Source organism: Aythya fuligula, chromosome 5, assembly GCF_009819795.1.
Source record: "Aythya fuligula isolate bAytFul2 chromosome 5, bAytFul2.pri, whole genome shotgun sequence".
Taxonomy (NCBI): domain Eukaryota; kingdom Metazoa; phylum Chordata; class Aves; order Anseriformes; family Anatidae; genus Aythya; species Aythya fuligula.
The window spans coordinates 11,346,697-11,362,534 of record NC_045563.1 but is presented as its reverse complement, the minus strand read 5'-3'; the positions used below and the strand labels follow the sequence as shown (position 1 = coordinate 11,362,534).

The 15,838-nt window shown below is 37.0% G+C and overlaps 1 protein-coding gene across 2 annotated transcripts in view; it reads left to right on the top strand.

The window, feature by feature from the left end:
• The window catches only part of WDR20 (WD repeat domain 20), a 44,365-nt gene extending 28,549 nt beyond the window's left edge, over positions 1 to 15,816 (top strand). Inside the window, exons 3-5 of one of the 2 annotated variants that reach the window (XR_004253316.1) lie at positions 3,068 to 4,345; positions 6,117 to 9,400; positions 15,538 to 15,556. Coding sequence is in view for 1 of the 2 variants with exons in the window: in XM_032188443.1 (XP_032044334.1) it covers positions 3,068 to 4,345; positions 15,538 to 15,591 (1,332 nt within the window). In the remaining variant the exon portion in view is untranslated. Of the gene's footprint in view, positions 1 to 3,067; positions 4,346 to 6,116; positions 9,401 to 15,537 lie in introns of both variants that reach the window. The other variant, XM_032188443.1, reaches the window with a different exon arrangement.
• The last annotated feature ends 22 nt before the right edge of the window (positions 15,817 to 15,838 follow it).

Sequence of the window (15,838 nt, the reverse complement as noted above, 5' to 3'; positions counted from 1 at the left end):
TCTGCAGGTTTTTTTTGTGTGTTTTTTTTTTTTTTTAAGACTTGAAATCTGGACAAGAGCTTTGCAGATGAAGTTAAGCCTTGCTCAGCTTTCAGACTAAGCAAGCATATCTTTCCCACCTCAGGGACATGTGTTTTCTTGCTCTGTCTTTGTGCAAAGAAGATTGAAGTATTGTTCTCAATGGGGATGTTTTATAATTAGAACTGACTCCTCCTCAGCTTTCTAAAAGTAGCTACAACCAGATCAGAAGAGGGGCGTTCTTCTTTGTTACCAGCCTTTTCCCACCTGTTCTGTCTCCCTGCTTGTGTTGAATGGGAAACAGTGCTGGAGAGCTTCCTAATGCTGCATGGAATACTCTTTTTGGTAGAAACCACTGTATATGTAGTTAAAATTTTCCTTCTAGCATCATCCATTAAAAAACTTCCCAGAAAACCAAACTTTGGCATTGGTGCACCACTGGGAGTGCTAATCCAGATGTGACAAGTTACTCATGTAAACAAGATTTAATCTTGTATGGTAGTAGCATAAGTATTAAAAATGGCAGCGGGAAGCTATGAATAGCTAGAACTTCCTATTGCAGAGCAGTTCCCACTCTGGTAGCTGACCTGTAGTTGCCTTGAGAAAAACTTGTGCTAAAATACTTCACGCAAAGGTCCGATGCCTATTTACGTGTCATGATGTTTACTGTCTAGCTTCTACAGCATAAAGCTGCATTGCAGGCAGAATAGTTCTTGTGGTATTCCACAAGTGATGGAAGCACTGAGGCGACTTGACATTGAAAAATACTCTTTCCTCTCTTGCCACCAGTATTGCCTCATTACGATGGAGATGCATCTTCTTCCTGTTTGGTGGAATTGAAATGAGATGAGCTCTTTTATACAAAGCTAGCATATGGCTTTGTGTGGTGTTACCAGAACTTACCCACATGTAGGGTACAGTTAAAAGACAAAATCCCTGTTTCCTACACAGATCTTATCTGCAGTTATAACCAATTCTGAAACTGCTGTGGTTTTGGCCTGTCAGTTACAATAGTGAAATTGACTCTGGGCATGTTTAGAAATATTAGCTTGTATCTGAAGCCCATTTAAGAGAAACATTAGTAATTATCGATGTATGAGTTGGTACATTTGCTTCAAGAAAATGTTTTTTGGATATATTTAGATTTTTAGAAAGTATTTGAGAATAGACATACTTTCATAAGCAAAAGGTGGGCTAAGTAAGTGTTTACATCTTTTGACAGATTTAGCACTGGTGCTAGAATAATAGAGATGGTAGGGTTCACCAGTTGTCCTGTTAGTAATTTAGTGATTTAGGTAGCCCAAAGGTGTGTTTTGATTATCACCTGTGATAAAGCAATAAGGATAGCACTTAATTGTATGTGATACGTGAAATGGCTTCATCTTATGACACAGGTTGTGTCGAAGCTTGACTAAATTAAGGCTATTGCATTTTAACTTGTTACTTTTTAAAACTCTGTTGATGTAGAAGAGAATAGGGACTTGAAAGGCAGTATAAAAGCTGAGTTACTGCTTCTGTGAATATGTTGTTTGTCAGGTTGAGCTGCTCTGGTACAGTAGAGCAAGAAATCTCACTTTGTGCTGTATTAGTGATGGCTTCGTAACAAGAACATTGCCTCTAGCAAGAAAGGTAGTCTGACCTTCTCTATATTTTTCTCTTGGTATGTATGAAGTAACTTTCTGACTAACGTTTCTGGTATCATTTTTACCAGATATGAATGATACATATTAATGAACATGTGACAAATTATTTAAAATGCCACAACAGAAGCTAAGATGCTATTTGTAAAGCTACCTTGTTAGAGGAAAAGTTCACTCTCAAATTGAAAATAAGAAGTTACACAAGAGAGGTTTCCTGGTCCTTATACTGAATTTCACAGTAGCAAAAATACGTTCAAGAGTAATGACCAGGTGCTGCTTTTGATAGTTACAGGCCCGGAATGGGTAAGAGTCAGTGTTATCCATCAGCTATTTTTTTTCTTTGTGAAAAACAGCATAGCAAAGCATTTTTTCTTTGCTTTTTCTATGTGCTTCTGTAACTTGTTCTGGTATTTCCTGAGGCTCGCTGTATTTGCATTCTTGCATTTTGTATAGCCCAGCTCTACTTTCAGCCTGTAATCAATCTGTGCCAAATACAAATCTTGAATTTGCATTTAAAGAATTTTTTGTCTCTTAAGTTGCAGTTGAGTGATGCCATGGCTGAGTTGGTAGATTTAGAAATCCACCAGAAGAACAGTTGACCCCTTGAGTTCATGGACTTTATCTCTACTTCTCAGTTTTTACAGTACTGAAGACATTTTAACTAGGGATGTTTGTTTAAAGTGTGTTCATTGTTTGGTAATGATGGACTCCATTAAATTGTTTTTATTTAAAGGAAACTTCTTAATCAGATGGTAACTGAGAGTAATGAATGAAAAGTAATTGCAGGGTGGGGTTTCCAAGGTGAAGAGGATGTGGTGCCTTCCAAATTTGCTGATTTACATGTATTTAGCTATTAACTGTCCAACCACATGTTAACAGGGGCACAGCATAACGTTTGCTGCCTGAATCAGTGAGCTGGTAAAGGCTCCTAAGATGTCTCTTTTTCCTTCAGATGCTGATTTTTATAGCCATTTCAGATAAAACCAGTTTAAATGTAACTGTTGCTGATTTATAACTTGTCACACAGATGAGTAACAGCCTTTTTTCCCTTTAGTTCAGTTTGTGTTCCTTGATTATTTTTTTCATACTTTAACGTCCTCAGCAGAATGTAAACTTAAGAGCATTGCGTTGAGATTCATAGCAACAGATCAGCTTGATCAAAGTATGTTCTTCATAATGTGACTGGACCATAATGACCTTTGATAGCACTTTCTCTGAATATAATTTCCTGTTAAATACCTTATGAGATTATGAGTGTTTGCGAATAGTAACATAGCTCCTTTCCAGAAAGTTGAATTCACTTTGCTTAAGCTTTGTTCCCCTTCTCCCCCAAAAGCTCAGATTTACAGTTAATCATTAAAACTTTAATTTTCAGACTTTCTGATGTGTATCTTCTTTGTTTTTCACAGAGACTAATAGACAAGTCCAGAGTAACCTGTGTAAAATGGGTACCAGGTTCGGAAAGCCTTTTCCTAGTAGCTCATTCCAGTGGCAATATGTACTTATATAACGTGGAGCACACTTGTGGTACCACAGCCCCGCACTACCAGCTACTTAAACAAGGAGAAAGTTTTGCAGTTCACACTTGCAAGAGTAAATCCACAAGAAACCCTCTGCTTAAATGGACAGTAGGTGAGGGTGCCCTGAATGAATTTGCCTTTTCCCCAGATGGGAAGTTCTTGGCCTGTGTGAGCCAGGATGGTTTTCTTCGTGTGTTTAACTTTGATTCGGTGGAATTGCATGGTACAATGAAAAGCTACTTTGGAGGACTGCTGTGTGTGTGTTGGAGTCCTGACGGGAAATACATAGTGACAGGTGGAGAGGATGACTTGGTAACAGTTTGGTCTTTTGTGGACTGTCGAGTAATAGCGAGAGGCCATGGACATAAATCGTGGGTCAGTGTTGTTGCATTCGATCCGTATACCACTAGCGTAGAAGAGAGTGACCCGATGGAATTTAGCGGCAGTGATGAGGATTTCCAAGACCTTCATTTTGGCAGAGATCGAGCAAATAGTACGCAATCTAGGCTATCCAAAAGGAACTCTACAGACAGTCGTCCAGTAAGTGTTACGTATAGATTTGGTTCGGTAGGCCAGGACACGCAGCTCTGTTTATGGGATCTTACAGAAGATATCCTCTTCCCCCACCAACCTCTCTCAAGAGCAAGGACACATACAAATGTCATGAATGCCACAAGTCCACCCGCTGGAAGTGGTGGAACTAACCCAGGAAGTAATGGAAACAGTATCACAACACCTGGAAACTCTGTACCCCCTCCTCTTCCACGGTCAAACAGCCTTCCACATTCTGCAGTCTCAAATGCTGGCAGTAAAAGCAGTGTCATGGATGGTGCCATTGCTTCTGGTGTTAGTAAATTTGCAACCTTATCGCTACATGATCGGAAGGAAAGACACCATGAAAAAGATCACAAGAGAAACCATAGCATGGGACATATATCTAGCAAGAGCAGTGACAAACTGAACCTAGTTACTAAAACCAAAACGGACCCAGCTAAAACTTTGGGAACACCTCTCTGTCCCAGAATGGAAGATGTTCCCTTGTTAGAGCCTCTTATCTGTAAAAAGATAGCACATGAAAGACTGACTGTGTTAATTTTTCTTGAAGACTGTATAGTCACTGCTTGTCAGGAGGGATTTATTTGCACATGGGCAAGGCCTGGTAAAGTGGTAAGTTTTAATCCTTAATGCTGCATCAAAGAACTAGAACTCTGAATAGGTAGTTTTCTTGAGATATAAATGAATGTTGAATATAAAATTTCTTTATGCTTAATGTAAAAAAAAAAATCCTCAGAGCCATACTTTTGGATACTGCATGCCATATTTCTGAATGATTTGAAGTGTCTTGGATACAATTAAGTATAGTTGCCTTCCAGCAGAAGAAATAAATACTGTGCATCTAAACTATTGATCAGTGTTCTTATACTTAAGCATAACCACAATATGGTGAAAGCTATTTATGTAAAAATGGAAGTAAAAACATGTCAATCACTAAAATAATTATAATCTTTCAAATGTTTTCTACAAAATACTGCACTCCCAATAAAAGTAGCTTATAAAAGCTGCTGCTTCTAAGTCTAACGAGAAATGTGAGCCTCTGAAAAATTTAAACCAAAGTGTTTTATTCCTCCATACTTTTCTGTGGTGGTCTGCCATTAATGTAAAACCACTTCTTATTAAAGTGTCAGCCATTTTATGAGCAGATTTGTGAGCCCTTTACTGACTGTAGTTTATGCTCTTGAAGTTGTGAATCAGTACTATCAAGGAACTCTAATTTTAGCTGGGTCTTGACTTATGTATTCTTTGTCAAACTAGGGAAAATTGTGCAAGCTTTCTCTGAGCAGCTTCAGTTTTATGTCACTGTCACTTTTGTTAGTCAAATTTGGTCATTGACAAGCTTGTGCTTTTTGATAGCACCTGTTCTATCAGTTGAACCTTCATTAAAATATTAGTTTTAACTTCTGTTGTTAATGCACTTAAACACAGATGAAACTTTTCTTCTGTTCAATGTATAGCAAGCTAAATTTTGAATGAAGCTAAAAGTGGTGAATATTTTGTTAAAAAGTACTTTGTGCTACAATAGCTTTGTTTGCCTGCAATGTTTTAAAGGAATACAGCTATGAAAACATTACCGGATTTGGTCCACCAAAAAATACCATTATTTTTGTGAAAACTTTTCAAGTTTTTGTGGCATGTAGATTATCATTTCAAGAAAAAAAAAATAAATCTGGTAATATCTGAGTATTGCCACAGTAGGCAGCATAAATGAACATCTGACGTTTGTTACGTTTTAAATATTTGGTTCATAAATCTCACTTTTGAAGTGGAGGTACTGTAAATAGTTAAACACCACATCTTCATTGCTATAAAACTAAGTAAAAGTCAAGATTTTTTTCTTAAAAGTTTGTATAATGTAAGTTTCTTTGAGATGTTCTCAAACTTGACACAACTTACTTACTCAGAGCTACATCTACTCTTCATTTTGATGTTTTTTAAAGGTTGAATCTAAAGCTAAAAAAAAATGTAAACCCTTTTCTGGGGAGAAGGGTAGAAGGTAATACCTAGGAAAAAAAACATAGTTTTTGCCTAAGGACTACAGCTCCAGCATTAATTAAAAAAAAAAAAAAAAAAAAAAGAAAAAACAACCCAAACTTAACTACTTAATGTTTGTCCTCAATGAAAATACTAAAGCAGTTATCCGTGACTCAGTGCAATTCATAAGTCTTAAGAATTAACTTTATACATGTACAGCAGTGCCTCAGATTTCTATTGTGACCTATATTTTCTTTTTTGCTTTAAAACTCCTCTGTGTACTACTAAATGCAACACTGTTAAATTTATTTTCAGTGGCTGAGGTGGGTTTGGTTAGACTGGTTATAACTTAAACACTTTTTTTGGTGTATTGACTTTGATTTGGAATATGACATTTCAAATATTTCAGAGATAAAGTATGCAGTACCAAAAATCAGGATTTATGTATTGGCCAATATGGAAAACTTTAATGACAGGTAAGTAACTTTCATGCTAAAGTTATCACTTTCAAAATTAATATATTGCACACTGATGTAAATGCCATATTGTTTAGGAAGTATTTACTTAGAAATTTTCAAATGAATTTGTTTTTCTGATATCACTTGCATTTCTAGTGAGCTCACTCTGCTGGTAAAAACTAAATTTTGATGGCATGTTTACAGGGGTTTGATAGGAAAATATTTGTGCCAGAAGGACGTTATGAGCATTCTTTTTGTTTATAGGAAAGCACTTAACTTTATTTAATGAGAATTGTCAAAGTATAAAACACTCATGGTAATGTCTTTCTTACTGGGTTATATACCATTCATTTCCGTTTTGCCAACTGTTATATCCTAGGCCATCCCATTGCTCTAGGGTTTAAAGCTGCTATTTCTAGTCTTCCTTTTGAAATGTTGGGTCCCCAAGTGATCTTAAAACTCCGTCACTTTTTTGTCTGCCAACTCTAGAGTGAAAGCCTCTAAATCTTGCTGCTTCTTCCATCACTGCCTCAAAAGGCCTTCATTAAATTCACGGCACTGCCAGCCTAAAGAAAGAATTGGATGGAAAACTGAAGCAGATTTGCAGTGTTTAAAGTAATTTCCTTTGAGCCAGTGCTACTTTTCCCTCATTTTTAATAGCCATCAAAAGACATGCCGGATAATTGGACAGTGCATGACAAGGTCTCTGAATTTTTCTGGTTGGACTGGTGCTGTCCTTAGTGGAAAAAAATCCAGAAATGTCTCTTCAGCCAAGATCCTTATGACAGTTGATAGGCTGTACTGTGCTTACAGAGTGTCCTGCCAGTTTGTTTACAAACTTTACCAATTATTACTTGGAGCGTATACATAATCATACCTTGAGCTTCCTCACTGGATATGCTATCTTTACATTGCACTTCCAGAACTGTTGTACTAACTCCTGATCAGAGTGAGGCCAAGTGAATGGAAAAATTCAGTAAGAACCAAGTTGAATGAGGCTTAGAATACCTTTTTTTTATTATTATTATTATTCTCATTTTGTTAGCCTGTTTGTAAGATAGAAGGTTCAGGGTAGTGAGAAAAGTAGGTTGCCTTAACAAGAACATGGACTTCCTAATCAACATGGTGACCATTAGCTGTCTCCTTTTCCCCTTCTTGCCCAGCCCCAATAGAAAATGTAAATAGGATTGTACAAATGTTGTATTAATCCTAAAATGTAAGAGAAAAACATCTTAAAAGAACCAAGGTAAATTTCATGTGTTACCTTTATAGCTACTTCAAACTGAATTATAAGAACTGCAGAAGCAGAAACACTACTGAAAGAAAAAAGTGGTACCTGCATATGCAAAGTAGGTTTTCTCTGAACGTAATGGTCAGAGAAACAATCTATATGATTACTGTGTTTGATTTAGGGATTAATTTTTCATCTTGTACAGTGACTCCATTTTATCTAAATGAAAGCTGCTGATTAGTTGCTTCCTTTGTCAGAAAGCTCAAGGTAAGATTGGACAGAGCTATGAACAGGTGAAATGGCAGTGTATAACCTAGCAAGACAAACATGTTACCATTTTGTAAAACAAATGCACATGGAATTTATTTATTTGACTTATTGTACAGGAAAATTTAGACTTAAATTATAACATCCTTGAATTTTCTAGTTAACTACAATTGTAGTACAGTATCATGTTTTAGTATGATTTCTGTTTTAGTAAAAGTACTTAAACATTCATGTACTATATTTGAGTGAGATGAGCAGCTATACATACTAATTCTTCCTCAATGGAAAGGAGCATTTCATCATTACAATTGAAGTTCAATTGCTGGTATTTAAGTACTATCAAATAGATTTCTTTCAACGTGATACGGTATCTGTATAAACTTCAGGGATGATTATAGTAAAACTGAAACACAGCTATATGACTTCAGGTTACCATGCTGAAATTTGAAGCTTTCTGTAATGTGCATAATAGCAAAGTTGCACATAGCATACCCGCATTATCAGGGTGAATTTAAACCTAGTACACTGGTGTGATATTTATAGCAAGGTATGTGTGTTTGCGCGTGTGCGTGTGTGAGGAGGTGTGACTAGTGGCTCCAGTAAAGCCAGGAAAGATCATAACCCTGTAAAGGCTTTATGATGAGGATGTCTGGATTAGGAAATAACATGACTTTTACTAAACACTTTTTAGAAAACCCATGTTCTGAATTATCACCTCTTACAATTTGGTTATGTACTTGGAATGACTGTATATGTCTGCCCCTTTAACAATATAAAGCTTCTAAATTAATATTTAAAATGCTGGCCTGCTTATGTTACGATAATAAATTTTGTGTCAGTTAATTTACTGTCAATTTACATGTAAAAATTAAACAATTTTTTTCTGCATTTTATGAATTCTGTATACTGGAGTTTGTTAAAGATTGACATGTTAGGTGATACTGTACAAAATTGTATTGACTACCTTTAGTGAAAATCAAAAGTAAAATTCATATGTATTTCCTTTTTACACTTCCATCTAATTTCTTGACAACTTGAATAAATTTCATAGAGCCTTTCTAACATGAACTATTGTTAATTTAACTGTTGCAATAATTAAGCTTTAAGAAGTATTGTTGGTATATTTATAATTTTAAGAAAATCATGTTTGTTTCATACTGCTTATTTTTAGCTGTTCTATTGTCACTGTTACAGCTGAAGAACTTTACTAAATACTTGACATTACAAAATAACTTGCTGGGGTTGTCCTCTGTATACTGATGTTAAATAAAAATGTGTGATTGAACTGTAAATGTAGATAACTTTCAATAGTCCTTTTCCACATTGAGTTTTAATTTATCTTGCAGTCCTTAGGTGGTCTTTTGCTATCATACTGTGCTGAACAAATGGCCACAATGAAAACTGTTAACTTGCCATATTTTGAAGTAAGAAGTTGATTGCATCCTGTAACCTGCTCTGAGTAAATGTTTCACTTCAACTCAAGATAATACATACATTTTTGATGTTTAAATCTTGCTGATAAGGTCATGTCTTCTGATATTTTTCTAGGACTTAGAGTAATATGAAATAGAATATTTATAAAAAATCAAATTTGTTTAAACTCAGATTCAGTAAAACACAGACATGTATGTGTCTAGATTCACTCGGCCTAGCCATCAGATACGAGCTGGGGCTGAGTGTTTTCTCTTCCTTCTAGGACTCTACAGGAGCTCTTTCCTCTGTGGACTCTGGTGCAGGGTATGTTGTTTATTCCAGCTTTAGACATTGCCATTTACCTAAAGAATGCTGAATTTACAGCCCTGAGGATATGGCTCGCTTGGATGATTCAAGTGTTTTCAGTCTAGAAAAGCTTTGGCTAGTCTAGAACTTCACTCATCTGAACTAGAACTAAACCAGTCTAAACCTTTGGCTACAAAATTTCTTGAGACCAATTTAGGCAAAGAAAAAGAAGGTGCATTTGTATCTGAGCAAACTTCGCCCTTGCAGCAGCAGCACTGTGTGCTGAAGGAACCAAAAAAGTGACACCTCAGTGTTTCAAAGGCACTTCTGAGAAATTTCAGTGAAAAAGTTACTTTGAGTCCTTCCTAACTGAGGTAGGACTCTTCGTCTCTTAGGAAAAAAATCCTCTGTAGTCTAAAGCTGAGGAAATAAGCTATCCATCTTGTAAGAACTTGAGAATATTTGGTACTTCAGGAGGTACTGACTGACCACTACGATGGTCTACATGTAATATATGTATATTTAAGAATATACAGGAGTCGATGGATGAACAAAATAAAATCTGTCCTGAAAGCTTGTGTGAACAGCTGATTACATCAAATGATGCAAGAATTGCTTGTACAAACCAGTTTCTCAACTGTCAGTGTGAGCATGAAATTTAACCATCTTCCACACCTTCTGTAGTCACAGAAGATGACAAAAGATTTCTCGGAAGATGGAAGTGTCTTCTTGCTTTTATTGCTTTTGTTTTATAATGTTGCACAAACTTGTCAAGGAAATAACTCGTTTGATAACCTTATTTTCTTACATACAATTAACCTTGTATTTCAAGTTGGATTTTAGGTAGGTGCCGATCAACTTACTAAATTCATTTTTGATCACTTCTCATTCTGTGATCATGCTTACTTTACAACTACCCAAAATGGGATTGCCTTAAGTCATCTGCTTCTTCCCCAATTCTTCTCCTGGTTCATTTCAATTTCATTATTTCCTAATCTGAAAAGTTTAAACCTTACCATAGTTTAAAGAGGCTAGAGAAACTGTTCCTAACGATTGGAGCCTGTACTACCTAAATGAAGCTTAAGTTCCTATCATCTGAGTCAAATCCAGCTTCTGTTGGTAAAGTCTTTTTGTGCTTTTCCCAGTGTGCACTTAGTTGCATCTTATTTTTTTCTCCTCTTGAAGATGCTTATCTTCCACTGCCAAGGAAAAACTAGTCTTGAAGTAATCTTATCTACTATCACTATAGGTTAAGATTTTTTTTTTTTACTAGGCTGCTAGTTTTCTAGCAGCCTTGACTTTCTTTCTGTTGACCATGAGCAACAAAAAGGGTGATTTGTTGAGAGGTGATACACCTCTCTTAGAAGAAAAATTCCTTATGTATACAGAAGTGAAGTTGCACGAGCAGTCTCCCTGTTGCTACTAGTGCTTTTACAAGATCTGGTATGTCATATGGTTTAAGAATTTACTTCTGTAACTCTACTAAAAATAATAAAGCCAACCAAAGACAAATAATGCATTTAAACCTACGTAAAGTGAACGGATAGGCCATGCAGAGATAGGTATTGGCTTGGCTTTTTCCCCCTGAATCCATACATATTCCTCTATAGTATGTTTTGTTAACGTTCAGCAGGCACTTCCTTGAATGGTCTCAATTTTGACTCAGTTTCACTGATTTACTATCTGATTTAATCAATATAAGTAGTTCAAAGACTTAAGCTAATAAATGCTGACTTGTCTGCGTAAGAAATGTGGACATTTTGTTCATACAAATCTTAATCCAATTAAGCTGATTCAACTGCAGGATTTCAAATGTGAACAGTTTCATTCTGTTTGAGCATATTATTGCTCAGATTCTGTGTTGGACTGTGGGTTCTTTTGTCCAGTGAAGGTCTCAGTCCAGATACCTTTTTTCAAGTGACTCCAAGAATATCACTGTTTTGAACAAGAATAAACTACATGTGGAATACTCTTAACAGTAAATGCAATTATTATCTGAATAGCAGTAATAGCTTAACAAATCAATGCCATGTTTGCATGGGCATTCGTTAGGTCAGCTGTTGCTGGTTTAATTGCATTAGTGAAGTGTACTGTGAGACCTTTTAGCCTGTATCTGCCTAAAAGGCTTTTTTAATACCTGTTGTATTTGTTACAGCGGACTGTTTGCTTTTCTTTCTACTTTCCAATTTCAAAACAGCAGGAAAGACAGGCAGGGTTCTGACATCCCACATGTTACTGAGGCAGCTGCTCTGTTTTACTGTCCAGGGCGAGCACCGAGTGCGTGCCAAGAGAGCTGTGAATTAGCACATAAGCAGTAACTTTACAGTAACCTGCCCACGTGTCCGAACTTGCAGTTTAATATCTGGACTAGTGAAATCTTTGGCTCCAATCAGTTCTGTTCTAATTTACACGAAGAAAATACGAACTCTGTAGTTACTGATGGCTTTTATTCTAAGTAGCAGTGTCTTCCTGGCTCGTTTTTTAAATGCAGCAGTTGTGTCCTGATCTCTCACACACTTAGTTTCTGTTGGGAAACTTTGTGTTTCATATTATTGCCTGGGGAAACAAACAAACAAACTTTGTGCATATGTGGAACTTCTTGAAAAACAAACCCCTGCAATCTTGTGCGTTGTGAGGAGGGCTGGTCCTAACGCTGCTGCAGGTCTTTCTGAACAGACCACGGGTGTGACTGCTCTGAAACTCACATGGGAGCAATCTTACCTATCGTATTTGTTAAGGCTTTTTCTGCCTACCAGTATGTCTTAAGGCTTTTACTAAATATGCAAAGTCCTGTGAGTTTTGGGAAGTCAGAGAGAATGCATAGATTAATGTGGTGCAGCAGCTTGCCCTAGCAGCACTGCTGAAACAGGGTGTTTAATGCTCTTACATTGCTAATTGTCATAAGGCAAACGACAGTCCTCCACCAGAGAAGTGTGTTCGAACAGTATTCGAACAGCAGAGTATGCTGTTGAGATGGCAGATGATGCAACACCTACTTGTAGGACTCTTGCTGAGGTTGTGATGAAGGTTGCCTTATCAAATTCCTGGCTTGGCTCCATTTCCAACCCCTGCTAGACCCAACATAATATTGCTAATAAAAGACTATGTTTGTTTTCAAAACTGTTTTTGAACAGTCTCTTAATGTGTCTCTGCTGCATGCTCAGTGTGATGTTTGTTCTTAAACTTCAAGCTGATGCAATGTACAGCACAGCAGATCCGGAGCTGTCATATCGCAATTCCTCATGTTTTAATCCTTCATGTTTTCTGTCACTGCTATTAAACTGTGCAGCTTTGCTCTGAGTTACTGCAGCTTTTGTTCCATCCTTCACCACCTGCGTGGTTTAGCCACAGAAAGCACCGCGGGCTAACTTCTTTATCTTATGTATCCATGCAGGAACTTTCTAGACTTTTTTTTTTTATAACCTTACTCGTTGTATTATTCCCAGAGAATGTCATTACAAGTGTTCTAGGCCCACACCCAGATTACAGACCAGACTCTTATATGGTAATTTTTGAATGAAAACTTAGCTTTTTTTCCAGCTGTCACATGCTTTTCTAAAACTGGCTTTCCAGAGCTTCCTACGTTGTACTTAACTAACTTCTTCATAATGGCAAAGCTCCATGCAATCTTTCTTGTTACTCGGGACCCACCCAGAACTCTTAACCCAATTCTGTAAAACTTTTATGCCTAAATGCCAAATTTTTATTCTTGCTTTCCTTATATGAACATCTGAGGTCTCAGATGTCATCTTATGAAGTTGAGTACTTGGAAGAACTTGCAGCATTTCTGACCTCTGTCACACAAGCAAACCTCTGGGATGGCCATCTCCTCATTGTAGCTTGACCAAGTTTTAAGGTGCTGTTTCCTAAGTTTATGGAAGTTTTTGAAATGTCTGCCTGCAGTAGCAGATGTGTTGATCCTGAGATTGTTTCCACTTTACTGACCCCCTCCCCTGCCTGCCCAGATTTGCAGAATTCATTTAGAACAAGGCTTGAAATCTGATTTCCTAGCATCTCTCAGAGCCACCCACATGGTGCTTTGTCTTTCTAAACCAGGAGGCATTCATGGGGTGGGAGATGCAACGAGGACTGAGCAAATCCTTGTTCCTAGTCTTGGAACTTAAATTCCAGAGTTGCTAGTAGTTTTTGGGGAATCAGGCTTCACACTACGTGTCAGTATGTGCTACCTGTTTCTAGAGCAGCTGTAGGATGAGTGGCTTGATTTTTTTTTGCCAACAATCAGCTGCATTACAGTGTAAATGTGGTGGTAGAATAGTGCTTATTTCTTCTGCTTATGTAGCATGGCTATGATCCTGCTGAAAAAGGCTTCATATTACACCATCCCTAGTACTTTTTTGTGTGTGCTTATAAAGAATGTTTGCATATGAACAGTTTGGATTATTGATTTATTAAAGACTGAAAATAAGACTTTCGGGACATCTTTTTCGAGGGTGTGTGAAACTTGCTTAGTGGACGTAGTCTTCTTGTGAGAAAGACCTTCCAGTTGTTGCTGGATTTAATAGACTTCTGAGGAATGCTTTAATAAGCGAACTATGGAGTTCTGTTTTGTCTTCATCTCTTTTAAACAAAGCTTTCTTGATAAACATTTTCAGAAATGCTTCAGTAGCTTGTTTTCTCTAAAATTCTGCCTTTTTGCTACTCCTTAACTAATAACAATAAAACTGTCTTTTCTTCTTGTTACGTATGCAGTATCTTTGCAAAGTCTGAATGACACACAGGTTTAAAGACCAACCCATTTCAGTCTACCTCAACAGTGTTTGAACCAGATATTCACAAGATATTCATAAGTGCCACATACATTTATTATATATAAATGTATATAAAAGTGTATACATACACACGTGCCCACACACTTTGCTATAAATCCTACAATTGTATCTGGATTTGTGTGTCGGAATTGGTGGAATAGATGTGGGGCTTTCTTTTTTAATTAAAAAAAAAAAAAAAAGTTTTGATTTTAGTCAAAACGTGGTGACTTGAATCCAGCCAATCCAGACCTCCTTCCACCGCTTTGTCTGTGGTCAGGGTTTTCTTCCATCAGTAGTGACTTTTCAGTTCTGGGATCCAAGCGAGAAAGAGCTCCTGTAGATTCCGAAGCTGTGTGCATTCTGCATTGTGTGTTAGTTGCTGCCTGAACTTGTCTGGTTTGATGGATCTGAGTCACAGGATCTTAATTTTGAGGTAAGAAATTAAGCTGGTAGCTATTTAGCGGAATTGCTAAAAGTGCATTTGCCGTGCCTGCATAGTAAGAGTTGCTCCGTGATACTCATTGGTGATACTCATAAGCTTCCAGCTTAGCTGCCGTGGTGGTGCAAGTCTGCTGGCAGTTGTTATAACAATGACATTGCAAGAAGATGAAATTGCATTTTGATATTAAGCTTTTCCTATATAAGTCTGGCATACATTTTTTATGTGAATAACTAAAAATGGGCTACTATACATAAATCAAAACTGGGATCTGTCGCCTACGGTATAGTTGCCTTAATATGGAACCGCAACCCCTGTCTAGCTCGGGGTGCAGCATTATGCTTGAAATAAAGTCAGTCTCCATTTATTGGAACGGTAATGCAGTTTAAAGAAAAAAATCCTGAATGCAAGCTTAAATTGTAATGGGTAACTTCTACTGAACTCCTACTTCGTGTTTCATTCTCCTTTACAATTACCAAACTAAGTATTTGGTTAGATAATATATTTTTCTATTTAAAGCCTGTAATATTCAGTGGCATATAAGAGATTGAGCATTTCCCTGTATCAGGTTAGTTGTCAAACTTGTTGATATTGAAATAGGTTTGTTTGTTGCTACCCTAATAAAATGATGATCACTTTTTTGGTGTATGATTTTTAAAGTTGCACAGCTCACAATGACTCAAAGTGCAAGGTAGACTGAAATCGAGTGCTCGCATCAGATTCACCGTGTGTCAGGAACACACGCACTTTCTGCCTTACTGAACGCTTTGGTGTGTGCTGCTTGACTGATACAACCGTGGCTTAGATTCTCGTAGGAGGGGAGGTGCTGATACTTACAGTAAGCAAGTGGTGGTAAAAATAAATTGTACTTTAGCTTCAGGCTAATAATTTTATAAAATTATTGTCAGGTTCTCTTGCTGGATTAATGTAAACTGCTTTGTTTGCAGGGTTTATTGTCATCCCAAAACCAGGCCAATTCTCCAAGTGGAACTGTAGTATAGCCATCACACTACTGCTAGCAAATCTCTGAACACAGGACAAGAAGTAATGACAATGGAACCAGGAGCTGTTCTTCAGGCAAAGAGCATCACAAATTATAATGTGGCAGAGTGTAAACATGGAATTATGTGAATCACATAGTAATTTGCAAAGGAATAATGTAATGAGTTCTTATTACAGCTACTACTGCTAGCTGCTCACCCAAGGAAGAGTTTTCATTTAAAAACAAAACAAAAAAAAAGCTTCCTT